This window comes from Eleginops maclovinus, chromosome 19 (genome assembly GCF_036324505.1).
Source record: "Eleginops maclovinus isolate JMC-PN-2008 ecotype Puerto Natales chromosome 19, JC_Emac_rtc_rv5, whole genome shotgun sequence".
Taxonomy (NCBI): Eukaryota; Metazoa; Chordata; class Actinopteri; order Perciformes; family Eleginopidae; genus Eleginops; species Eleginops maclovinus.
Window position 1 is genome coordinate 15,051,769 of NC_086367.1, and position 25,974 is coordinate 15,077,742.

The following is a 25,974-nucleotide window of genomic DNA, read 5'->3' on the forward strand; positions in this document are numbered from 1 at the left end:
TTTTAATCTGTCATTTCTGGCTCGGGCTCTCTCCCTCCTCCCTCTGTCACTTAATTCTCTCAATGCTGATATATATATTTATGGGAGAGAGTGAGGAATAACAGATATATTTGTTTGCTGAGACGTGGCTGCTCTGAGAGCTCGTTAAACATCAGATAAGAGGTACTCCACAGCATGCAGTGACAGCCGCGGCGCCAGATAAATCTGCTTGATAAATAAATCTAATCATTTTACCCCTCTCTTCTTGTCTTCCCAACAGGAATCTGATGGAGCGATGCAGCATGACACGAGGTTAGCCACTTTCACTTTTGCCTCTTCTACTCCCAGCAGTGACACCCCCACCACACCTCTCTTTCCTTCTTCTTCTTCTCTCCATCACTCCATAGCCCCTCCTCTTTCAGAACACCTCCTTCTGCTCCATTCAATGCTCAGCCTCCCCCCTCTCCTCTCTCTCTCTCTCTCTCTCTCTCTCTCTCTGCCTACCAGCCCGTCTCAGACAGAATTAGAGGAGGCTTTCCTAAATGCTGCTCTGAGGGGGATGCAAAGACACATGAATATTTTGATTTTATCTTCTGAAAATGAGGCGAAAAGCATATAAACGGTAAGGCGAAAGAGAGGAGAAGTGCATGCCTGGTTGTATTAGCTGCTGTGAGATAAGTGTGTGTAGTTGCTGTGCCACACTTACAGTCTGAATATAATGATTGTTGTGAGTAGCTGTCCATGTGTTGCATAGTCTGAGTACTTCCACAAAAGGGTTGGGTAGACTGCTCTTCAACAGTGCAGTATGTTTGGAAAATGTGAATACATGCTGTGCAACGTGTTGGAGCTTTTTGTCACTGTAATCTCTGCAGTGAGTCGGATGAAGACTGTTGGCTTTAGTTGAAGGAAATCTGCGTTGTTGTTTCTTTTTCTTTTTGGTCAGTGGATTCAGCTGTCATTGTATTGGCAGGAGAATAATGAGGCAGCTAATGTTTTCACAGCCCTCAATTAACTCTCATATTCCTTCTCTGGGCAGTATGATACCACAGAGAGGCAATTATGGCTGAACAAGTGCATCATGAGAGAGAAAGTTGTTCTCATTAACACAAACCCCTAACCTTGTATAGATTAGGAGAGAGAGACGGGTAACTCCGTAGTGTTGCATTTCACCTGATGAGTTGATAAGTTCATATATTTCAGTGAATAAATCATGCAGTCTTACATGTGTTGCCTTCGGGTGTCTTTACAATCTGCATGTCAGCATAACATGATCATAACATCTCGAAGTTAATTGCTTTCACCTCCAGCAAGCGGGGAAGCATTGACTTCTGAGCAGAGGATCCCTGCTTCCTGTTACATAATTAAAGCAAACAGCACCTCGGATAAGGTGCTGTCCAGAGGGAAACTTTAGGTCTTTAACTGAGTGTCAAACTTCCTGTGAACTAGAAGGAGCTTTAATTAATCTTGGGATGAAAGAAATCAGCACTTTAATATTACCTCGTTATGTAAGTATGTAGCACTACTTCAAGTAAAGTCAAGTGTCCTAAGCGTTGCCACTGTACTGCTCATGGCATAAGAGACAATCGTAGTTTCCAAATATTACATCTTTTCAACCATAAATCCATATTCATATATTACAATGAACAAGTCTCGAAGGTTGTCCAAACAAATCATCTTTACTCAAGTTGAATGAGATTAATATCAACTACGTAAATTGAGAGCATCTCGCATCCATACAAAACAGCACAAAGCAGAATGTGCAATATGAGAAGCACAGACAAGAAGGGTAAACAAAGAGAAAATAAGCTTTAAAAAAGTAAGTTAATCGATATTTACCATATTTAGATTTGACCCTTGTGTCATGTAGATAATTCAGACCTTGTGGGAAGTCGTATTTCCATCTCGTGCTAATTTACTGCTTCAAGTTTTCGATTACAGTCGATCACTGTAATTGCCATTATTCCTAATTATTCTTTATTGCTAATACCCTCTTTATGAGGTTATTTGCTGAACTTGTTGTGTTGTTTCAGTCAGAATGAGGAGATGAAGTTTAAAACAAATAGAAATAAAATCCAAATGATAATCCCCAGAAGGAGTATCATTATAATAAATGTACATTGTGCTGTAACATTGAAAGATCCCTGCTGACTGACTGATCAATATTGCATCCACAAGTTCAACTTCCTGTAAGCAACAAAAATTGCACCATTGCAATTGTCAACACTTTTCAAAGTGTTTCCATGAGTCCAATACGGTAGTGGAATTGTCTTTACGTTTGTACTGTAGGAGCATAACAGTCATAGCTGCTACTAAACCTAGGACAGAAAAAGTGAGGAAATAAGAACAAACGGCCAACTCATTAAAAAATCATTAAGAAAAAAATTGTGTAAGCTTCACTTGACTTGCTGCGACTCTTAATTAGGTCTTTACAAATGTTTCCCTTGCCTTCATCAGCTGTATCTACCCATGATCCACTTTTATTCTTTCACCAAGCCATTTGAGAAATCTCAACCCCTCTGGGCTTTTCCCAGACTTTGAGGAAAATGCCTAAAGAGGCTTTGTTTGTTCACCTCTCGTATTTCCCTAAGCTAGGCATGCAGCATCCAAAAGCAGATGTTGTATGAAGGCGCCCTTCAGGTTAGCCCGGAGCAGTTTACCACCTCCCCACTCTCTCATTCTGCCGTCTAATTATTTCCATGAGGATGTGATCAGAGATTTATGCACAAGTCGTTTGTGAGGATGGACTACTGTTGCATCTGGAAGTAGATGATGAGGGATCTGCCTTGTGGCCTACCCAACTGGTTGTTTCAGAGCATGCATGTGCATCTGTATTCTTCGCTTCAGACCCCTGTGAGTCACATGTCTAAGTCTTTAGACTCCCTCTCTCCATTTACTTCCCACCTCGCCACCCTCATCGCTCCCTGGACTATTGGAGATACGCCTGTCTGCCACACAGCATTTATAAGGCTCAGTCAAAGCCAACAGGACAGGGTCAGCGGAGCAACATAAGCCTTTGGAGCACCAGTACAGTGGACTTTAAGTGTCTTGTAAACAAAAAGCCTATGTACTAAGTGTCACATGAGTAAGATGTGTGGCATTTTAATGTCTAATACAGTAAAAAATACAAGGATCTTCAAATGGGTTTTAACCTGATCAAACTGTGCTCTCACATGCTGCTTCAGCTCTGATGAATTATTACTTTTTTGTTGCATGCATTTCCTTTAGTGCTGATCTTTCTTGTTCAGGATCATGGTTCAGGGACGGCTCCTATTTTGTGTGTCCGGCTGCAAAAAAACATGTTGTTTCCTCAGACAAGAGGTTTTAACAGCTCAATAGGTTTTTAAACAAACACTCATAGCCCTCTTATGAGATAGATAAACAAACTGTACACCTATTGCACCCATTACACCTCAGTAAATTCTTCATTGCACCCTGGAGGGCTGTGCATGCTGCTGTATGTACAGCCTACACGCCAGACACAGCTCTCCAGACCCTGCTCTCCTCCTGCAGTGTATTACATGGTGGATTTACAGATGTCACATCTGGGCAGTGATGATAAAGAGAAAACGCCTCGAAGGTGGAAAGCGCAACCTTTCTTCAAAAGAGAAATTATGTTGTCATGGCCCTTTGTACCTCTTTGTGCTACTGTATGCTGAGGAGGATCCCAGAATCGGCAGTCTCTGAATTCAGAATTGGTTATGAACAGTAGTTTATTAAAACCTCAGTAATGTTTGAACATAGTAAATATAGATTTGCAGATGGATTGGGGTGCGATGTGTTTCTCTATTTGCTGTTTTGAATTCAGTGAAACAGTCACATCAGTTCAAAAGGTGATTATATCTTCATTTGTATTACTAAACATATAATTAAGGATATTCTTACTTATTTTAAACCTCAAATAAGCAACGCTAAATTGTTTTGATCCCACAAAGGAAAGAGTTTAGATGTAGTACAATAAAAACTGATGCTGATGGGAATGTCATGAGTTTGGCAGTATTGGAGAAATTCAAATCATAAAACAAGTGTAAAAATCATCACAGTATTACAATTCAGTTCAGTCTGAGGGGGACATGAAAGTAAGTGCAAGTTTAATGGCATCCATCCAGTAGCTGTTCAGTTATATTCACACATTTTAGTCAGAATGACAATCACTATGCCAACAGGATGGCTAAAAACTACAATACTACACTGAGGGCCTTTTTGTTCTAATAAATACAGCATGAAGAATACCATACTGAATACAACATGCCCAAATGTTAAGCAGTAAATCAGGAGCAGCAGTTGCCTTACAGTGTATGTCTTTAAACCCCCCCCCCCCCCCCCCCATGTCTACATAGTGATGTATTTAAGTCTGTCAGGCGGGGGAGCACAGGTATGTCACGACTGTGTTGTCCTGGCAACCTGCCGTGAGGACTGAACTCATTCTGTTTTAACAATGGAGAAATCTTAACTCTGTGGTCTTAACACACACACACAGTGTACACATTGTACATACATCATTTTAATCTGTGCACTACCCCCCTGCTTTTGACTATTGTTGCTTGTTTGAAAGGTTGTGAAGGGGTTAAGAGCACAATGAAATGCTGGCCTAAGGCTCTGTGTAGCTCTGGAGCCAAAATATTGTCTAGTTGTGTCAGGAAACACCAATAGAAAGAGAGATAGAGAAAACACATACAGACAGGGCGATATGAAACATGCATCTTTATCCAATTTATTTATTCAACTCTTTTTGGTTATCATAGTTTTTATTATCCAGGCAGTAGAAAGTTGAGAATAATTTGAAGCAATCTTTCATTTGTGCCCCTGGCTAGAAACATTTTTTGTTAATTTAGGAGGAGAGTAGTTGTTTTTCTTGATGAGAAGGGAAACATCTTTGGAATAGGGGTTACTTGAACTTCATTTGACCTCATGAATTTAAAGTCTCTATAAAATATTGAACGATTATTTTCCTTCCTGTACACACAAAGGAACTTGCACAATGTTGAGAGAAACCTTTTCAGAACATAACCTCTTCTCGAGGTAAAAGTCAAATTCATAACAACCAAGAGGTTCAGCTGAACATTGTGCACATTGTTTAGAAAGCTCTTTCTCTTGGGCATGCCACCTTTCCAGAATACTTTTCCTGTAGATTTTCTTTATTTGTACGTTGACATTATTGTGAGCAGCACAGAAAGGAAAGATAGTATTTTCACCCAAGGTCTCACGGTGATGGCATAAACAAAGTATATACAGGGACTCGAGTTCCTCCGTTGAACTAGAGCCAACACCCAGCTGATGCTGTTTTATTCAACACAAAAACACAACCCGTGGTCAAAAGCTAAACTTAACTTCATCCATTACAGTCTGTGTCTTCCTATCTTCTCATTCCACATCCTATTATCTATCTACTTGGAAAAAGTGAAATGCCTGGACACATAGGATCAGCTAATGATCGAATGCAGTATGCACTGTAAAGCCCCTTAAGACCCCCATTAAGTCTGATTGATTCAAACCTGATTCTTGATCAGGATCTTTGTTAAATCAAAGTTATCTTAAACATCTATTTAAAAAAGCTGAAGAACTTTGCCTAATCTACTGATCACCATCTATTCTCGATGAATTGACCTTTGAAGAGAAATACAACATGCCTGTTTTACATTGAAATTACTGTTGGCTTACATTACAGTCCTTTTACTACCTAAGTATTATTCTCCAAAATACTGCTAGAAAGTTGGGAGGAATAGATTTCTTTAACGAAAACTCCAGCAATTTAGTTTTTCCAAATCCATGAAGTTTAGTTGCAAGAGGCGGATTAGAAGACTTCCCATTTTGTGACTGTAGTTACTTTTACTATACCGTCCTTTCTTAGTAAATAATCTGGTTATTAAACAGGCTTTAAAAGTCATGAGACTTTTCAAAGCTCCCTCCAGAGCCACCATAGACATCACATGGTCTGATAAATTGACTTGTAAAACCAGTCTAAAGTAGCCAAATTATCCTGATGTTAATCCTCTGTCAGAATTGACCAGTCTGGCAAAGTCCTTATGTTGTGCTGTAACAGATGGAGATCCAGTCCGTGCAAAGATGCATGGCACTATTCAGCACACTAAAGCAGGTTTGAATTGGACTCTGATGAGCTGTGAGCTGCCAGTAGCACACAGTAGTAAGTAGGTTTGGCAGCAATAAGTTACAGATGGGACTTTAATTTACTCTCATTTTATGTGCAGTACGTCTCCTTAAGCTTCTTCATAGTTTCGGCTCATTCTGCCAATGAAAGCTTTTCCATTGGGGCAAAATAACTGTTATTTCAATAACATTAGAAACACCTTCTGTGATAAGAAAAGTATTGACCTGCTTATTGGGGATGGAGCAGAATGAATTCACTTATCAGGGGGGTTGGGTTATTGGTACATCTCAAGTCCTTCAAACAGCAGTAAAAAAAAGGTATATAAAAGCTTAGCTAAAGCCAATATGAGGCTTGCACTTTCTGAATAAGTCAAATAGAGGAAACGCCAGCCCCATTCTGCGTAACCACACACAGAACAGCAAGCTGTGTGAGCACTCCACCGTGAAGACTCCTGCTGCGGCTCCCTGTTGAGATATGATCTGATCAGGAATAGAGTGAAATATGCCAACAAATTGTCAAAATTGATTGAACGCTTGCTGTTTCCTCTGATGCTTGTTACACATACGCAACCATGCTTCTACTCTACACAAATGAAACTGTATTGCTATGACTGATGTGCTGTTCAAAGGGCCAAGGAGACATGAAGGAGCTGGGGGGAGTTTGATGAGCTGCGGCGCAGCAGGGGAAAATATTCATTATCTTTTCATTTATCCTCAGGAGGCTTTTGTGTTGGAAAACACAATTATGGTAACAAAGCCTGACAGTGAATGAGAGCGTATTTGCTGAGTTGCCCTGAACTGCGTTTGACATTACCTGCAACACACATGCTCAGGGCTATGCTTTCAATATGTTACTGTCAATCAAGTTCCTGTTTTATAACCTTATAAGAACCAAAGTGCATTAATGCAAATGTAATCAATGGCATTTTAAGATGATTTGATGCAACCTCAATTAGAAAATGATACTTCAGGCGTTCATTTTAAGAAGTTAGAGGGCTTTAAAAGTTGTATCACTTTCAAGGCCAACACATTTTTCCTACACACTTAAGGTTTAGTTTCTTTTGATATGTAGATAGAAATTAAAACAGATAAACAGTGTGGGGGAAGCGCCTCATTTGCAGTTACTGACTTCAAGCAGCAAACTGTGTTGACTAGTCATCATCATTGCTCTGGTGACTTAATCCACAGAGCTGTTTTTCTGGCCGCTGGTAGTGAGGCATGCACAAGAGACTGTGGTATTTCTGGAGTCTTGCATCAGAAGAAATACACAACTCATGGCTCTTAAGTAAAGCCTCTGCGGTAGATTATACCAGGGGAAAGAAAAGTAAAGTCATGGTGCTAATTATCACCAACTCTGCTCATGTTTAGTCCCTTTTGGCTTTGTTTAAGTCTTATGCTTTTGGCTCAGACCGTTAGTAATAATAATTCTATTCATTTTTATCTGGCTTATTACAATCCAGGACTTAGTTTTGTTCTTTGGTCCATTATTCCTACTACAATACTTGGCCATTTGGATAATTGCTAAGGTCTGGGAAGGCACTGATACTGCAAAAATAGAGGCACTATAGATTCATAGTCAATATGGAAGCACTGACAACTCCCTTTTTGTTGTGTGGATGATTTGTTGAAAGTGGTTTAGTGGTTGTTTGCCATTGGCTCTTAACTTCCCTTGCCCCTTCGGACTTCTCTGCTCCCAACTCTCACTATAACTTTGGCAAGTATCATTGGAGATAATGGCCACAACAAAATAAATAACACCTACAGAGATATCCTCTAAACTGGAACAGGAAGGTTTACTGTTCAAACTAGATATGGTGATTGTGTCTCTGTTAGCTCCTCACTTAATAGCAGACTTCAGGAGGGATGGCACAGCGGCCATTAAAGTTTAATCTCCTCATTTGGTCATTGTGAATAGTTTATCAGGCAAGCAGCGACTCTTACCTGCTCACCTCCCATAGCGTATTGATACTAAATCAACCTGCGGGCATCATAAGGGCTCCCCATTGTAGATCCAATATGGTTGCTGTCTAGTATTGACCTTTAGAAGGTTTCACATTAAGGCTTTTTTTCTAAATTAAACTGGAGTCACTTGCTGTTGGAGCCATGAAGGAGAAAACATATACAGGCAGAGTGGGAGGTAGAAACTACCTAAAGTAGGTTATATTCTGAAGAATGCAACAACTTTGTTGCACTTCCTGTAGCATGGGTTGTCTAATCATCGTGACAAGATATAACATATGGAGAAAGTTTTTAGGAAAACAGGGTTTACTCATGTTTGCATCCCCACGATACACTCTTTTTAACACTTTGAGGGGACTCTGTAGAACAGAAATTGTGCTTAATTTACATATGTACAGAGTTTTCTGGCAGTGTTGAAACAGCAGTGGGCCTATCACAAGGTTCTCTGAGGACTCAGAAATGTTCCTTCATGTGGAAAGTGGGTTTACTTTGCCAAACAACACCTGAGGCACCGAGATCTCCTGTTTATCCCGCTGTGGGGGGTGTTAAGATACAGTGAGGCTACAGTGCTTCCTATGCACTGCGGGAAGGGGTGTGTTTATGTCTGTGCATGTGAGGGCAGATTCTATAGTACCACACTTACTTACCAATTCAGCTATTTCTGTCGTCTTTCGCTCTCTCCCCCTCTGTGACTTGCAGATAAGAAACTGCAACCATATTAACAATGTTTCCACAAACTGCCATTGTTTCCTGAGCAACTGTTGAAGAGAGATTAAATATAATAAGTAGTGCTGCCATTAAAAATGGCAGCATGCGACAAAACATTCATTCCAGTTTGTTGAACTGCTACCCTGACACTCTGCGGGAAGTGATAAAAGTTATGTCGCTGGTCTATTACATGCATTTATGCTTACTTGGCTCTTCAGGATAAGACATCATGTTTAAAAGGCAAATATATTACGTCGAAAATGATTGCACCCCAGTTAGATTATGGTGCTAATTTGATCGTTTTGCCAAGCCATCTCTTAGTTACTGTGTCCTTGCCTTTCAAGCTTTTCTTCCTCATTCAGCGTATAATGCAGCTGATAGTCCTAATGAGTTAGCCTTCTCATAATAAGTATTTTAATACCTAAAATTGGTTTTCAATTTTAAACGAAGTAGACAAAAGCAGGCTTCACAACTCTATTGCCATTGACTTTGGATGACTGAAAAGAGCTATCTTACTTTAAGGTTTTATCAAGAGTAGTTAGCTACCTAAACTAATGCTAAGTCTTCAATGCAACAGAAAAAGCTTCCAATTTGCATGTCAAAGTTACAAATCCCCAAATTGTCATATCACTACTATCAAATGTGGGCTGGTTTAGAAATCCAAAGCCTGGCAGACCATGCTCAGGGGCCTTAGCGATTGTTTTGCTCTTAAATAATACTATAGTGTACTTTATAGTAAATGTAGTAATACCAAAATGATCATGTATATAAATCACTCACATGTTAATTTCCTCAAAAACCCTTCTTCTCCAAAACACTTCCGTATACACAGCAGTCCCATGAACAAGCAGTGTGGCTGCACAAGCTTAAGATTTAGTTTATGATGCTGTTTCATGCTTGCTAATGACAGGTTATTAGGCTCTTACTGCGCAGTCGACCGGAGTTCAAGCCCCGCAGAGAGATGGTGAAGGATGGAAATGGAAACACACACACATTCATCACGACACTGATTTATTGAGGAATAACCTCTGTGGTCAGCTGGTCAATACCTCTCTATTCCATAGGGTGCTGCATTTTTGTGTTGACTGCATTCAATTGCTCCCATCAAGAAAGATCAGTAAACAATGAACAAGAAGGCTAAAGCAATAACACAATATGAATCACTTTTTTCTTTAACACTTCTTAATAGTTGATTACAAATATATTAAAAATGTCTGTGCATTATTCTTTGGTGTTGTAATTCAAAGTATTTTGCGCCATATAGGTTTGTTTACTGAATGTATCTCATTAATCTCCAAGTTGTGTTTCGTCATTTTCTGAATGCACCAAAATCTGTGTTTTCCTCTGGAGTCAACAGAACTAAATGTGCCTCTAAATCTTTTGGACTTCAAAGCTGTTTTTCTCTGCTCTCTTGCCAGGGTCATCACAGATAGCCAACTCCTATCTGCCTCCCCAGGCAAGACTTAGAGCTTTGACTGTTGGTTTGTGGTTAGAGTTCAAACTTGGCTTCAACATTCAGGCGACCAGCATCAGCAGCAGCCGAGGCATCAACTATACACACATGACAGCCGAGGCAGAGAGAAAAATATGAAAAAGATATATATTGGCAAAACTGCCCTGAAAACACAGAGAAATGGTTGCAAACATCAGAAAAGAAGGTAAGATGAGTGAATCTGGGGAGTGTTTTAATCTCTAAACATCAGCCTCGTATATGGGGGATCCATTTATTCCATTGTGTCTAATGGAAATGGATTCTCATTGGGAGGTCATGACCATTAAAAAGCCATTAAAAAATAATGTGGCATCTATTCATTCCCATCATTCATCTTCATTTCTCTTGTCTTGTATCAACTTACATCTACATCAAAACCGCTGTGCTGCAACAACAGTCTATACGTCTGAGAAAACAAACAAAATGTAATACCCTAAAAAAGAAAAATCAATGGCTCTGTGCTCAGTCCTAATTAAACTGGCATTACATAGTGATAAGAGCTCCGGGCCAATTTTCACAAGAACTTACAATACTGTAGCTCTCTGGCTCTTTGCCATGTGATTTTACAACACCGCTTGAAGCTGTTAGGCGGCAGAGAGGTTGTAAAGATTTCATTCCCTTGTAGCATCAGGCAAGCACAGTGGGTTTGAATACCGGAGCATGATGGATACATAAACTCTTCAATGACTCAACTGTCTGTCTGCCAAATATTTATTAAGAACAGTTCAACATATACTTACTCATAACGTCTTATTGTCGTCTCTTGCTTCGTATACAGGAATATGATTGATGACAAATGTCAAACGTTGCTAATGGTAACAATTCATTACATCCTTTTAACATCAGGTGCTTTTTTAACACGGGGCCAAACGTTTATATGTTTATACTACATCAACAACGTCAGGGTCCACCTTTATAGGCATATTTTTTCTTGGCTCCTCATCATCTGACTTACGTCTTGATGAAGGCTTAATTCATGGAGATCTTCAACCAAGACATTAAAAGGTAGTCCATCCCTCGTGTTGACAGAAAACAGACTATAAGTCTTTCTGTGGACACGATTTTCTCCTGCTTTGCTGCCAGCTTTCTAATTGAGGCTCTGGGCCGAGATGGTCTTGGAGGTGCACTCATTGGGCCTGCTGGTTGGCAGCTCTGAGCCATTGAACTTCTTTGTGAGCCAACTATCTATCAGTCTGGCAAAATGCTAAATCCCCCAGAGCGCACACAGACTCCCCATTTCTAGCCTTTCATTATCCTCATCCATTCCCTAAGTCAGTCCCAGTCACTATGTGTTCACTCAAGCCTTCTTCAAATGTCTGAAATGTTGCTCCCCGTCTGGTCTGTTGTTGCTGATGATGGGGATGTTGTTGATACAGTGCTGTTGTTGTGTCTCAGTGCTCTCTCTTTTAAAGCTCACTCACACACAAAGCTGTGGTCTATTCTATATTTTCTTCTATGAATCAGCCATGCTCTGTGTCAGGGGGCGACAAATCCATTCCTATTCTTTCAGAAATTTGATAGAGGGGTTTTGTAATGGTATTCACCATTACACCTATGGGAGCTCTTTTCCCAGCCTCTCCCTCTCTGTGAATGGGAAATGATTTGTATTCTTCCTCCATCCATCTGCTCCTCCCCATCTGCCTCACTATTTTCCCCCTGCCTGGGACCTCTCTCACACTCCAGCTTCACTTCATCCTTTTCGCTCCCTCTTACTCAAACACACTTTACTTTTTAGACCAATGCCTTTCTCTCTGTCTGCTGTCTTTCCCTCTCTCTGTCTGACTCAATGAATCTGACAAACTTTGACAGTGATGAAAGTACGTCAGTGTTGTGACTGTGTCTCTGAACTCCCTCTGCTGCATGTTCAGCTCTTTCCACGACCACAAGGACGACCTCCGTAAGCGGCTGTCGTACACCACCCACAAACTAGAGATGGTGGAGACGGAGTTCGACTCCACTCGGCAGTACCTCGAGACAGAGCTTCGTCGGGCCCAGGAGGAACTAGAGAAATTTACAGAGAAACTACGCAGGTTTGTGTGCATGACTTTGTAGACAACTTGCCTTCTTCTGTATGCATGGGTTGTAATTTTCCCTCTAGGAAGAAACTCAGCACAGTGGTGATGAATTTATTATGTTGTAGATGCATTAACATGTCATTAAAAGCTATGGTACTCACCTAATTTGCCGCACAGTATCCAAAGTGATCAAGGTTGGATGACTCCACACCTCCAACTTATGTCAAAATAGAAAGTGGTGTGCACCCTTAAGTGCATCTCACCAGAGGTCAGCAGACCACAGTGTATGCTCTGTTGCACACCTAAAATAAACATATTTATTCAAACGTATTTAATGTGACCATAATCTCTCCCTAACCTTAACTTTAACTTGGTTCTTTGCCTGAATCACGCTCTTACTTTAACCGTTTCCATATTGTAGTTGAGATGTGCAGATATTATAAGTATGGAGAATTTAAAACAATGTCATCAACCTTACTTTGATCAAGGGTTTTGCAAAATCGTGCGTATTGATGATCTTTGTTTTTTGGCAATTTTATTGGAAGTCCCAAATCCCCTTCTTTCTCTGGTTCTGTGATTGCATACCAAATTAGCAACATAAAAAAACATACTTTTAACTCTTTGCCGAATTTGGAAATCAGACAGTATGGGGACGGGGCACTTTGGATAGCCCAGGGGAATTTCTTGCCATGAACTTTTTATGCCAACCACAGATTCCATATTTTGCCGTTATGGCACGACCCGAACTCGACACCATACTCATAATTCCAACCCTTCTTACTGATTGGTGGAGCTTGGTGAAGACAGAGAGTGCTGCCTTTCAGACTCATCTCAAAGCTTATCTGAAATGAGTAACACGGCTCGGTGTAGTAGCTAATGCGCCAGTTCTGTTTGTTCCTAATCAATCAGGGAACCACTCTCTTTCAGTGCCCCTCCTTCATTTTCATTTGTCATTTGTCAAGCTTTGTCAGAGTCTTCTCACATCTCTTTCAGGTCTTTATTTAATGATTTGTTTTTGCTCTTTGTCTCCACTGCTCACACTCTCCATATATGTCTAGTTAATAGAGCCATGAATGCTGGTTTATCAACACTCTCTAAGGCCCCAGAGCTAATGTGAAAATGGGACACTGAACCGAGAGGTGACATGATAAAAACACCAGGAACAAGTTAACAAATAGAGTGTCGAGGACCTGTTTCATTAAGATCCCTAATGTACTGGAAGTCTCCCAAAGACCATCAGTGATGAGAGAATTAAAAGGAGAAATACAAGAGAGAAATAAACATGTATGTCTTCAGCCTCAGTGCTAAATGTCTGATTATGTATGTTTACTTATTTCCTGGCATAAAATATTTATATATGAATGTATTTTTCTTAATATCTCCTGCTGTGGCGCTTAAATATATCATCAACCCTTTTTACATTGTTTTGGTTTAGCAGATTTTTATCTCGAGTGATCTCCAAATCTGAGTCAGTACTTAAAATATCCCTTAAATCCCCTCTGAGGTTTCTCATCGGTGCCCTGATGTAGTTATTTATTTATTTCCATGTCTAAAGTGGTGATTATTGAGCTGTGGGAACAGTAAAATAGTCTTCAGTCATCATGTGTTGTGGATTGTATTTAAAACCAACAATGTTATTGTTCTCTATTCTTTCAGGATCCAGAGCAGCTATGCAGCTCTTCAGAGGATCAACCAGGATTTGGAGGACAAGATGCACAGAACGGTAAGAGACTGCTGCCGGGGTGTTAATATTTTTAAATCTGCAATGCTCAAATTAACATATCAGTCACAAAAGGAACCCAAATCACATCTTGGTTTGTAAAAAACAGTTGCAAAAAAACAATTAAGGTACATCAAACATCCAAAATGTATTATATTGTATTTAATTGTGGTTATATATAATTATATTATAAGGTGAAATTAAATATAAGAGATGTGTCCAACTTTTAGTAAAACAATGCGGCATTGATTTATTGGGTCACATGATACGGAAACTATTGGCAAAATCAAGACTCTAAAGAAAAGAAAAAAAGCACCATATTTATAAAAGATATGAATCAACATAAAATACACTAAAATCCAATAAAAAGAGGTGAGTCTCCTTTTTGTCCTGTGTTGCAATGACAAATTGTATTAGTTTGGAGTCACTGGGTCACATGACATTGGTTTTGTGTCTTTCAAACGGTAATGTATTGACGGTCCCTAAGTGAAATCCTGTGGTACAGAGCGAGCGCTCGGATGTGAGCTAACCGTCCTCTGACTGCTGACACTTAGTAAGAAGAATGGAGTGAATGTCTGTCCAATACAACTTAAAACTAATTTCAACACGGTATCTTTTTTACAATAAAGTACGACTTTTATGGCAATTTTAATGACACACGACAAATATAAATTGCATAAAACCTTTTGTGAAACTTAAATAGAATGACATTTTTAATGGCACACTTCAGAATGCATGAGTATGACTCTTTTAAAGTATGTTCTACTTAGTTTTTTTAATGACTAACCCGACAGATGCTTGTTGGGGGGGGGGGGCGGATGCAATTGCTAAGAAGTATATTGAAAGTTAACAGTTGAAATGCACTGCAGATGATTTTAATTTAATGAATGCATCCAACAGCACTCTCAGTGGCTAAACTAAATATCTTTTGAGGGGGCTCATCTGGTGGCACATCTGGTCAAGTGGGTGGCCATTACTCTGTGGTCTGCCACACACTCAAACATAAATTAAAGATTGTGTAAAGGACTGTTTGCTGAGAAGCCCTAGGCTCCTTAAAAGGGAATGTCCCTGGAAAAGTGCCAAACTGAAGTTTTAATGTCAAGACAGATAAATTGACGATAAATACACAAGCTTCACATCCTGAAATACAGTGATCATAATAAATGACATAAGGATAAACTATAGTCTAACACAACAAGTTAATGTGAGAGTGATGGTGACCTTTATTCTCTCTGTTCTCCCTCTCTGGACTGAGAAATGAGAAATCTTCAATAATCGATTTGAACACACCTGTTTAGCTGCAGAACCTCTCATCTCTCTCAAAGCAATTACATGATCAAAGACAGGGAGCACAATCAATGTCCAAAGTAATTGGTCTTACCTGACATGCAACCTCTATTAAAACTATTACAGCTAACTACAGTTTGGTCACCTCAGCAGCAGCAATCCAATCATATCAGGTTGAGAGGTTCCCTCCCCCCCGCCCCCATACACAGCCTCTGCTTTAGTATTTACCAGCCAGAATCAGAGCAGGAGATGAGGTGGCTCGACACCCAAAATCCTTTCTTATGACATACGGTATCTTTATTAAAGAGGATTTTAATGTCATCAGAAGTTTGATCCATAGCGCTTGTCTGTCTGGCACACACACAAATGGAAGAGGACTGAGTGAAGTAATCAAACTAGCAGCAAGTTGACAGAATATTTATAGCAAGCTTCAGCAAATTGTGAAGTAAAAAGGCTTCAGCTGACATTTACTGTACCTTCCTGTCCTTTTCTATAAAAATGAGGGATATGCTTCCATTTCGGTGCTTATTTACCCTGATGTTGATAGATGGATAACAAGATTATTGCCACTCATATATTTGTCAAAATGTATTTGAATTTGCAAGGAAGTAGTTAGTTAAGCTCAGCATAGTCTCCGACAGTCCCACGATATTGTCTTTGTATATAATATGGGCCTCGCCTTTTAAATCTAATTATCAGTTAAACTATTATTATTCTTTCAGACCCATGTGTTATTTTTAGAATGCTGTCTGAATGTGTAGAGAATGCACTTACCAAAGAATATACCGTACATTCACTAAGCATATTTTAGGGATAGTCAAAAAGTGAGGGGGTAAAAAAGTAGATTAGGGGTCCTATTATCAATTTACTATTACATAAAGATACCAAAAGACATCTGTAATGGACATTGACACTGCATGGTTAAAACTAGTGAGGCGTGAAAATGATAATAAATCAACTCAGAAATGAAACAAAGTGCTGTAAGTACAGAATGCAGACAATCACAGCAGCCTCCGTCACGCAGCATTTTGCAGCCTCTTGTTTTTAATGCTGAAATTAAACCTGTCTTCATAGCGTATATACAATGATAGCCTAAAAAGCTTTCCTATCATGGATCATTCCTCCTACTGTATACAGAACACACACACATCATTGTTTTCAAGTCATGTGAAAATGATTTTGAAAACTGTTGGCCTTTAAAGTGATTGTATGTCTCACATAGAGCCTTGGTGTAGCAAATCGGTCTTCATGGCAGAAGACAGTATATGATTAATTTTGTTTGAAGCGGGCTCATTGGGATTGCCACTTCTTTTGATGTCATGTCATGCAATGGCATTTCAAGGGGAAAATATGTTCCTTTGTACAAGACAGGCAGCCAGACAGTGACGAGGGGAGCTCAAATGAAATCAGACATCTAATTAAAAGTTCTGAAAGCCTTGAACTGACAAGGTCAACTGAGAAACAGTGCAGAATGAAACTATTTCCTAGAAAGCAGAGCAAGAGATTAAAACCTGGAAGAACTGATGGATGCACTTTGTGATGACATTGTAGTAACTTTCCTGATCAGGAGATAAACAGAGCTGCAGATGAAGCTGTTTGTGTAGACAGAATAAGAGGACTAAAAGAAAACGTATTGCTTTAAAGTATTTTTGGCAATGTCAGTGACATCCTCTTTGTGCCTGTGAGACCGTTTAAAAAGAGTTCAAATTAAACGTTGTGCCGCTTGCTGAAGTTAAAAGGACATATTTGCATACAATTGTTAGTCAGGTACAGTAGCCTTTTTGTCTGTGTTGGCCAAAGTATATACAAACTGCAATAAATAGATGCCTTTTTAAGACCAGACTGCAATAAAGTACAAGTAATAAAACTTCCACCAATACCTAACATTGTATCATTGGCTATTTTATATGATATGTGTTGCCATTCTGCCACAAGATATTGGACTGTAGTACTTGAGGAGCTGTCTGAGGTGCTGAAAGTCATTGTTTCTCTTGTGAGTCCTTGGAAGGGTCAGCTGACTAACAGCCGCTCTGAAACTGGCAGGAAACCAAGGTCCCACTCAACACTTGCCCTGCTAATAAGGCTAATAGGCACTTCATCAGGAAGTGGCACCGCTTAACACTGTGGTGCTGTGAACTTATAAACATTTATGAAATCCTTTTCCCCATTCTAATATAATCAATCAAAAAGCAGAACATTAGAAATTATTGATCAACACAAACGGATGCAACACAAATCATTAGAGAAAAACATTAAACCAGAACATTTAGTCGTGTGCTTTCCTTGACTTGACTTTAGTGATAATTTGATTGACTTTGCTGATTTGGATTAATACAATCAAATACAATCAACAGAGAAATGATTGCAGATTCAGTGTTGTGTGCGGGACTTAAAAAGTTATTGCAAATGGTTTGTTTGAAGCTAGTAAACATGTATATTCTTTAATAATTTTAGTATTGTTTACCCTTTAGTACAGCTCAAGATGAAGGGAGGGAGGATGACATGCATTGATCAATAGAATAATCAAGTGGCTGCATTCATCTATCGCCTGCCATAACCAATCACAATTCTCTTTGTGTTTATTTACAGAGGCTCAGTCTAATCTCTGGGGTTTCTGATCGGAGCTTTCTTGGCCAAGCTTCTATGAATAAACTCAATAATATTTGATTCAGGATCGATGCATTTAAGCTGCATAGTTAATGTCGAATAGACACATGACATGAGTAGTTGTTTGTGCTGCCGACTCCCTGAACAGCTAAGGATATGCTTGTGCGATACCTATTATAGACGCCTCTTGATTTATAGGAAGGTGTTACACAATGAATAGCTTTGGTTCAATAAGAACAGTTAGGTTGGTGAACAGATTCTAAAAACCTGAGGCAGAGAAGCTTTTATTATTGTTTTCAAAGATTGGCTAAATAGCAAATAATGTTGTGTCATATGTTAACCTGTGTGAAAGGTGTTGGAGGGATCACAGCCTTGTTGCTCAGTGAAGAACACGTATGTGAAGCCTCTGGTGTTTTTGTACAAATGTGTTTCTCTCTGCTCTACACTGATGCCGTCAATGCAACAACACCAATTCACTCTTAACTGAGAAGGCCGAAGTACACAAAGGAGAGTATCACCATAGTGACCCCAGCAGATGTGATGCCCATAATTATTACTCCTGATTCTCTCTGCAGCAGAAAAGCAGTGAATTAGCAGCAGATGGGAAAACTAATTATTGTGCAAAACTATTGGGACTACTTAAATGACTTGTTGTTACCATGCATTTGCCAAACACTGTATTTTGTCTTTACATAACAGTGTTAATGCACAAATTATAGACATGCAGAGACACAGTGTTTCTAGGAGTCAACTTTTCATTCTTTTCAGTTATATTTACTTTTTATAACATGGTTGCGAGCAGGAGTTTTGGACATGGAAACTTCTATTGATTAGTTAAAGAACTATGTTCAGGGTCCGTCTCTCTGGCCTCTATGGTGTCCACTGAATGTCTTCCTCCTGGTTTCTGAAAAAAGTTGAACTCACAATATTTAGATTCTGCTTTGTTCAGGAATGTAGCTGATCTTTGGTATCTCCATTTGAAAATCCTCTCTAATGAGGTTAGAAAATGTAATTTGTTTCTTTGCTTCCCTCCCCCCCACACAATAGGATTGTATTTAACTGAAGTGGAGTTTTCTGCTCGCCTGCATGAGCCGCAGTCTTCAGTAATTGCATCTCAAGGGATTTAGGCTTCATTTGTTGTCCAGTGAAGAGGCAGAATCTCCAGCAGAATATGTAAAACAAATTGGGGGAAGGGATTTTTGTACAATGTGCACTCACTTCAAGAAATCTTCCTGATCAATAAATTAAAAAGCTCTATGGGTTTTGTTTTCTTGTGTTATCCTACACATCTGCAATATAGAGAAGAAAACAGGCTCATTGGTTAGCTGAGTCAGGATTGAAATTTGTGTTCAATACCATCTAATTGTGGAGGAATTAGAAGTAACTTGCTTCCATGGATCGAAAGACTAAAAGGAGGTGGCAGTGAGCCCCAAACTGCCTTGTGTTTGGATATAATACCCCCTCTCCTCCTCCTCCACTGGGTCAATCCCCTTAAGATACGATCCAATTTTGCATATTAATTTATCTTGCTGCTGTTCTCCTATATGTGTGGCACCAACTGATAACACAGTCTTTGGTGACAGGCTGTGTATCTAGCACAGTGTGACTGGAGGAGATAACAAAATTCAGCGTGCACAGCTGTGATTCTTCCGCTGGCCATAACGCTGTAATTAGAATGACTCTTCCTCCCACTCTCCAAAGTACAGTACAAGATCATGTTCATCAAATTAAGCCTATAAGGATCGCTCTCTGTTTCATTTTTTAAAAATCTATAGGTAGGCTCTGTTTCAAAGTCTGCCTCTAATCACGACAAGTGGAGCATCAGTATGTTGGAAGATCTAAGAGATTGTTGGAAAGTTTTCAAAGTCCGTAGCTATAGTGAGAATGAAATGATATCTGGCTTCAAAGTGGCAGACTTTTAAAAAAGTCTAAAAATATTTTTTATTTTATTTAATTCTTGTATTATCCTTGTATTTGGTCTTTGCATAAGACCAAAGTATTACAGTACAAGCATATGAGTGATAAATCATCCAATAAAAAGTATTCTAACAAAGACCGAACGAACGGAGCAATTACATATCTGAGCCTTAAAGTGCCCTAATGTGGTCATACGCACGGTCAGTACCAGAAAACACGGATAGAAATCCAGAGTAATGAGGTGGAGAAAGAGTCCCAGGAAGCTGCGTGTCCCCTCAGCTGATAAATGAGATCCTAACAGAATTGGATTTGAATATCAATGCTGGCCTTTTGCTTGAACTGACATTAATTGCCGCCTATTAGATTGGCTCTGCACCTCTGTATTTCCAAACAATCACCAGCATCGAGAGATTAGAGGAGAGAAGGGTGGAAGGCCAGCTGTGGCGGTTTTCATAATTATTAGTGTGTGTGTGTGTGTGTGTGTGTGTGTGTGTGTGTGTGTAGATAGATAGAATCGGAGGATGAAACCCCACTTTATTAGTCACATACATGCACACAGCAGAGCACACACAGTGAAATTGGTCCTCTGCATTTAACCCATCCTAGTACTAGGAGCAGCTATCGTGCAGCGCCCGGGGAACAATGGGGAGGGGGGATTGGAGGTGTCTGGTGCCTTGCTCAAGGGCACCACAGCAGGCCTCTCCAAGTAGCAGTCCACTTTCCATATTTTCAAGTCTGTTCGGGGACTTGAACTGGCGACCCTACGATTCCCAGTCCAAGCCCCTACTGACTGAGCCAATGTGTGTGTGTGTGTGTGTGTGTGTGTGTGTGTGTGTGTGTGTGTGTGTGTGTGTGTGTGTGTGTGTGTGTGTGTGTGTGTGTGTGTGTGTGTGTGTGTGTGTGTGTGTGTGTGTGTGTGTGTGTGTGTGTGTGTGTGTGTGTGTGTGAGAACAGAACCCATTACTGGTCCCTAGAGGACGCTATGTTAACTGCAACTCGGTGTAATGAAATAAAAATACTATGTCCTAGGGAGCATGCATCTCAGCTGTGGCCGACAGTCTGTGTATTAGGGTTTAAAGGTGCCCTATTCATTTCCTGTAGTGTGTTGTATAGTTTGTTTTGCAAGTAAATGGTCTGCAAAGGCTAAAATCACAAAGTTCCCCCCAGAGGGAGTTTCTGTTCCACACACTCCCCCCTGCTTGAAACGGCTCAATCAGACTCTTTTGTTTACTTCTGCAACATAGTGACATCCCTATGTAACACTTGCTCTTCTATTGGCTAGCGCTCCAACACAATTACCTCAATAGGGTTAGGGGCGGGACAGCTCTAAGCTGTTGACCAATCACAACAGAGCCGGCCAGCTATTCGATCAGAGCAGACTGGGCTCTGGTTTCAGACATAGGGTGAAAAGAGGCACATGCAGAATGAGAAAAATAAATATCTTTGTGAACAATAAAGCAGGTCAACATGTCACAGTAGAGGCACAAAATAAAAAATATGAACCTGAAATTAGCATGATTTGTCCTCATTAGGATATCCTGTTAACTTTTTAAACTGAGGGTGCTGCCAGAGGAAAATTCATAGTGTGTTCAAATGGAAATGGTTTATCCTCTGAGGAGCAACAACATTTTTAATCAAACTGTTGAATTAATTTCTTGTGTTCATGTAGAACCTATAGACCTGATGATGCTAGATGAGACGTGCACCAGGATCATTAGGAATAATCCCCAGGGCACCAGGAATGTCCGGCCCAAATTGCAAACAGTTGTGGAGATTAAAATGGGCAAATAGAAAGACAGACCAGCCGACCAGAGGAAATCACCATCAATAGGCTCCGCTGGCACTGGGGGATGAAATGTCACAATGTCATTTAGAATTTTTTCGACTGTAACCACTAAAAGTGTTTCATTTGTCTTCTTCACTCCATCCTTAATTTTTCTTCTCCTTTTTCTCTCTTCCTCTTGTTCTCTTCACCCCAGAGTAATTGATATGATATGAGCACTGGCAAGTGTAATCTTCTTTTAATTAAGACCTGCTGCTGGCATCGACTTCAGCCTGATAGTGACTTACAGCCCTCTTGCTCTCATTTTTCTTCCCCTCTTCCATCATCTTGGTTTTTTTCTGTTGCTCCTCCAACTTTGGCACTCTCGTCTTTCTCTCGCTATCTCAACTCGTTAGCCCCTTCTTATCATCTTCTCGGTCTATTTCTAACATCCTTTTTCTCCTTTTTGCCACCCTTTTTCTCTTACACTGCAGTCCCAGCACCATGAAGAGGAAAAGAGAGCCCTCAGCAGGGAAATCATCCTCCTCAACAACCACCTCATGGAGGCGAAGATCACCATCAATAAACTCAGAGAGGACAACGTGAGTACACAGAGCTTCAGTACATCATCTTATATGGGCTCCTGCTGACATCTCTCTCAGCGTTGTGCCTGAACGCTCAGTTGTACCAAACCTGAACTTTTTGTGTGCGATGTGACTTCAGTTGAGGACATGACCAAATTACATTTCACCTTCAAGCCCACTAATTCTGCAGCAGCCTGGGGCATTAAGGACCGTATAGGGCGGTTGCTGTCCTTTGCTGGTCTTCAAAGCATTCATAGCACTTCTTCAACTCTGACAACTCTTCCAAAGTTGTTTTTCCTGATGGAAACACTTTGCAGCCTTCCCCATGAACCCACTTCAGCTAAAAGTTTCTTATCCACTGTCTTTCTGCAACATCCTGAGTATTTGTGCTTCAAGGAGCCACAGCAGATAGAGGAATTAACTATAAGCTACTGGGTGTTTTATAGTGATTATACTGAAATCAATGGGCACCTTCAGGGCTGCTGAGTTTGGTGCCGGTGCTGTGTGGATCTGAGCTCAGGGGCATCTGGCTATCTGGTACCTCATTTTCTTTGAAGAGATTTTACTGCTTTTTCTACTAGGGGCTCTGGATCAGGTGAGATTTTTCACTATGGTATGTGGCAGTTTTGAGCATTTCTGAGCAATAAAGTCTTTGGAAAATCCCCCCACATCGGTCCAGTTGATTTGAGTCAAGGATCATTCAGAATGTGTCCCATCAGAGACAGCCAGCAGCAGGGAAGGCATTTCTTCCAGAGAGCATGCGTTTAATTGCCTATGTATGACATGAAATAAAATGAATCCCATTTTTTATTTGACATGCCTGACATGATAAAAAACAAATGCATAATGTTGAATAAAATGTATTGGGTGAAAAACTATTCAATCTGCAACAGATTATTACCATGGATGTATTACTGAAGTGATTTTACAGGTCCAGACCTGAGGGCCAGAGCCTAAGTTTTAGTCAATAACAAACTTAGAAAGAGTTGTAAAACAACCAAAAAGAAACCAAAAAACACTACAAAACAGGAAAAAACACATGCAAGGACTCACAAAATCAGTTTGCATCAATATGATCTATAAAAGCCATACTATACAGTATGTCATGACCTCATCATCATAAGACCACACAAGAACGGCAGCAGAAACACAACTCACATTTCCTAAAACAACACTAACGTCTCAAAGGATTATTTTTGCCACAGCAACTACAGGGAGCCAAAAGTCCGCTGGCACCAGAACAAAAGAGAAATGAAGTGATTCAAAAAGAAGTCACTGTTAACTGGTTTGGGAGTTTAAACTGTCAGAAAAAAGGCTCTGATGGTAGCAGAAGTATTGTCAGGGCCGGGGTGTGATAGAGGCACCGGGGAGCTACAATGCACCAAGAGCTGACCTTTAAAGGAGGAAGGATTTCACAGAGGAGGGAGAGGAAACGACAGAGAGCCAACCAGCTAACCACCCACACGGCACACATTCATTCCGAAAAACAGAAAACAACTATACAGAGCATCATCCACCAATGGATCATCCTCGCTCTGATCTAACATTTAGGTAAATATAACAACCATCCATAATATAAAGAAACTACAGAGAAGGAGATGAATAATGCTGCTCTATCTTCTTAGGCTGGAGCGTGCAGATAAGTGAATGCATGATAGAATTGGACTGTATTGGGCAGATATATTACAAATGAAAAAGTTCAGTGGAGTTAATAAGATCCTGTAATCCCATGATGTCAACCTAGTGAAATAATAAAGCCAAGGTGAAAAATACCAGCTCACTAATTAGGCTCCACCATTTCTAATGGATGATTTTCTTCCTTTGATTTGACGTTTCACTAAATCAGTAAATGGGTTAATCCAGTGGGCTACATGTCCTATTTTTCAATGGAATACAGCCCATTATGTGTATTGCATTTTATACGCTATACAATATTGTGTCAGAATTAAAACCATTCATGCCAGGGTTCTTGTTTTGTGTCCCCCCTGTCCCATTATTAATGTATAAATACCTCATCAATAGTAAATTGATTCATTTATTTTTAGATTTGTTGTTGTAATTGTATCACGGTTCATTACCATAAAGCTCCTGGCTGTAATCTCTTACACAGTTTCCCAAAAGCGTACGTGAACCATCAGGCAACCATAATGATGAAGACTTTTAAAGCATTTGGTGATTATATAATCTTTCTGTGTCTTCCAGGATCTGTACAGGAAAGACTGCAACCTGGCCGCCCAGCTGCTGCAGTGCTCCAAGTCTCACTACCGAGCACACAAAATGTCTGAGGTGAGTGCCACTGCATCAAAGTGTCCTCTCAATCTGTGCTGCAGTAAAAACTGTAACTGGCTTGAGATTTAAAATTCATTTTTTAACCATTTAGGAGAATAACTTTCATGCAAAGATGTTACATTTGGTCGGGTAACATTCAAAATAATAAGTTAATAGGATTATTATTGTTTTTCTTCCTATACAAAAGCAGAAAGCTGAAAATGGTGAATATTAAGCAGCTCAAACACTAAGGTCATATCATCTGTATTCATTATGGGAGTGCAAGGGTTTTTATTAACCTGGGGGAGTTACATTTTTTAATAAGCATTCATTTTTTCTCCTGGTACTATAAGGAATATAATCAGGTTTCGACCCTCATAATGTTTTAAGACAATCCTAGCATCAGTGGTAAATACAGATGAATTCATTATTTCCTATAACCATATAATCAGATAACCACAGGCATGCTTAAGTTGGATACACCTCCCAGCATTTAAAACCCTAATGTTGGCAGATATAATTAACCAAAAATATATCTCAACTAAAAACAAACAATGTGAAACATGTCTAAATATAGCTCATTTTAGAAAGGTATTTGGGAGAACCTTTGACTCTTGCCACGGTATTAATAATTACTGGCTATAGCCCTGAGCCTTGTGATGAAACTACATCATCCATCACTGAAATGATGCTGTAGTGTCTTAATGATTTACACTTGATGCATTATTTCTGTAATGGAGAAGTTTTTCCGCGTTGTGCAGTCTCCCTATAGAAGCCTTGGTGAGTTTTCTTTCACACAGAGAGGATGGAGGCCAGAGCTCATGGCTCTTCAGACAGACTGATGGCGGTCTGCTGTCTGAAGTGCCATCTGTCTGCTGGCCCGCTGTGCATAATGAATGAATGAAAGGAACTCTGGCGTTAAACAACACCTGATGCACAAAGGCATACAAGTTACAATCTCCAACAGAGCTGATAAGAGATTGAAGCACAGTATACATGTAAAAAACAATGTAAATGCATCAGTTATCATTTATGATTATATGAAAGGGGATTTTACTTCATAACCCCCAAAGATTTTAATTATTCTAATATTCTACTGATATACATTGTGTTTGACAAGAAGGCAAGATGGAGGTAAACTATGGACCAAGTCTACACTACAGTATGTATCTATTGCAGAAAACAGGCTCAGTGGTCACAGGCCACCAATATTGGCTAGGGTATTCACCGCTAAGGAGAGGCTCTGAAAAGAGGCCAATCAACAGAGGTTGTGTTTAATTGCTTAATACTGAAACTTCTCATTTTAAAAAGAATGTTTATTTTAGCTTTCTGATTATATAATGTCTCACTTCCACAAAATAGTTGAGTTTCCATACCTGGGAATGTAAAACCTCATCAAAATGTGAAGCATTTTGGAGATATAGCTTTCAGAGAATGGCTGTAAACTGCTACTACTGACTATTAAGTTTGACTTTCAATAAACACCATTAAATAACTTATTTTAATACATGGAAGAAGACCCATAGATGTGTACGCTGTCATGTGGATTCACACTGTGTGACTGTTAATTA

The 25,974-nt window shown here is 39.8% G+C and overlaps 1 protein-coding gene across 1 annotated transcript in view; it reads left to right on the top strand.

Annotated features, from left to right (window-relative positions):
• The first annotated feature begins 483 nt into the window (after nt 1-483).
• LOC134881665 (brain-enriched guanylate kinase-associated protein) overlaps nt 484-25,974 on the top strand; it is a 30,682-nt gene continuing 5,191 nt past the window's right edge. Inside the window, exons 1-6 of the mRNA XM_063909175.1 lie at nt 484-601; nt 10,170-10,409; nt 12,112-12,273; nt 13,915-13,981; nt 22,046-22,153; nt 24,338-24,421. Of these exons, the coding sequence (XP_063765245.1) occupies nt 10,339-10,409; nt 12,112-12,273; nt 13,915-13,981; nt 22,046-22,153; nt 24,338-24,421 (492 nt within the window). The 5' untranslated portion in view covers nt 484-601; nt 10,170-10,338. The remainder of the gene's footprint in view (nt 602-10,169; nt 10,410-12,111; nt 12,274-13,914; nt 13,982-22,045; nt 22,154-24,337; nt 24,422-25,974) is intronic.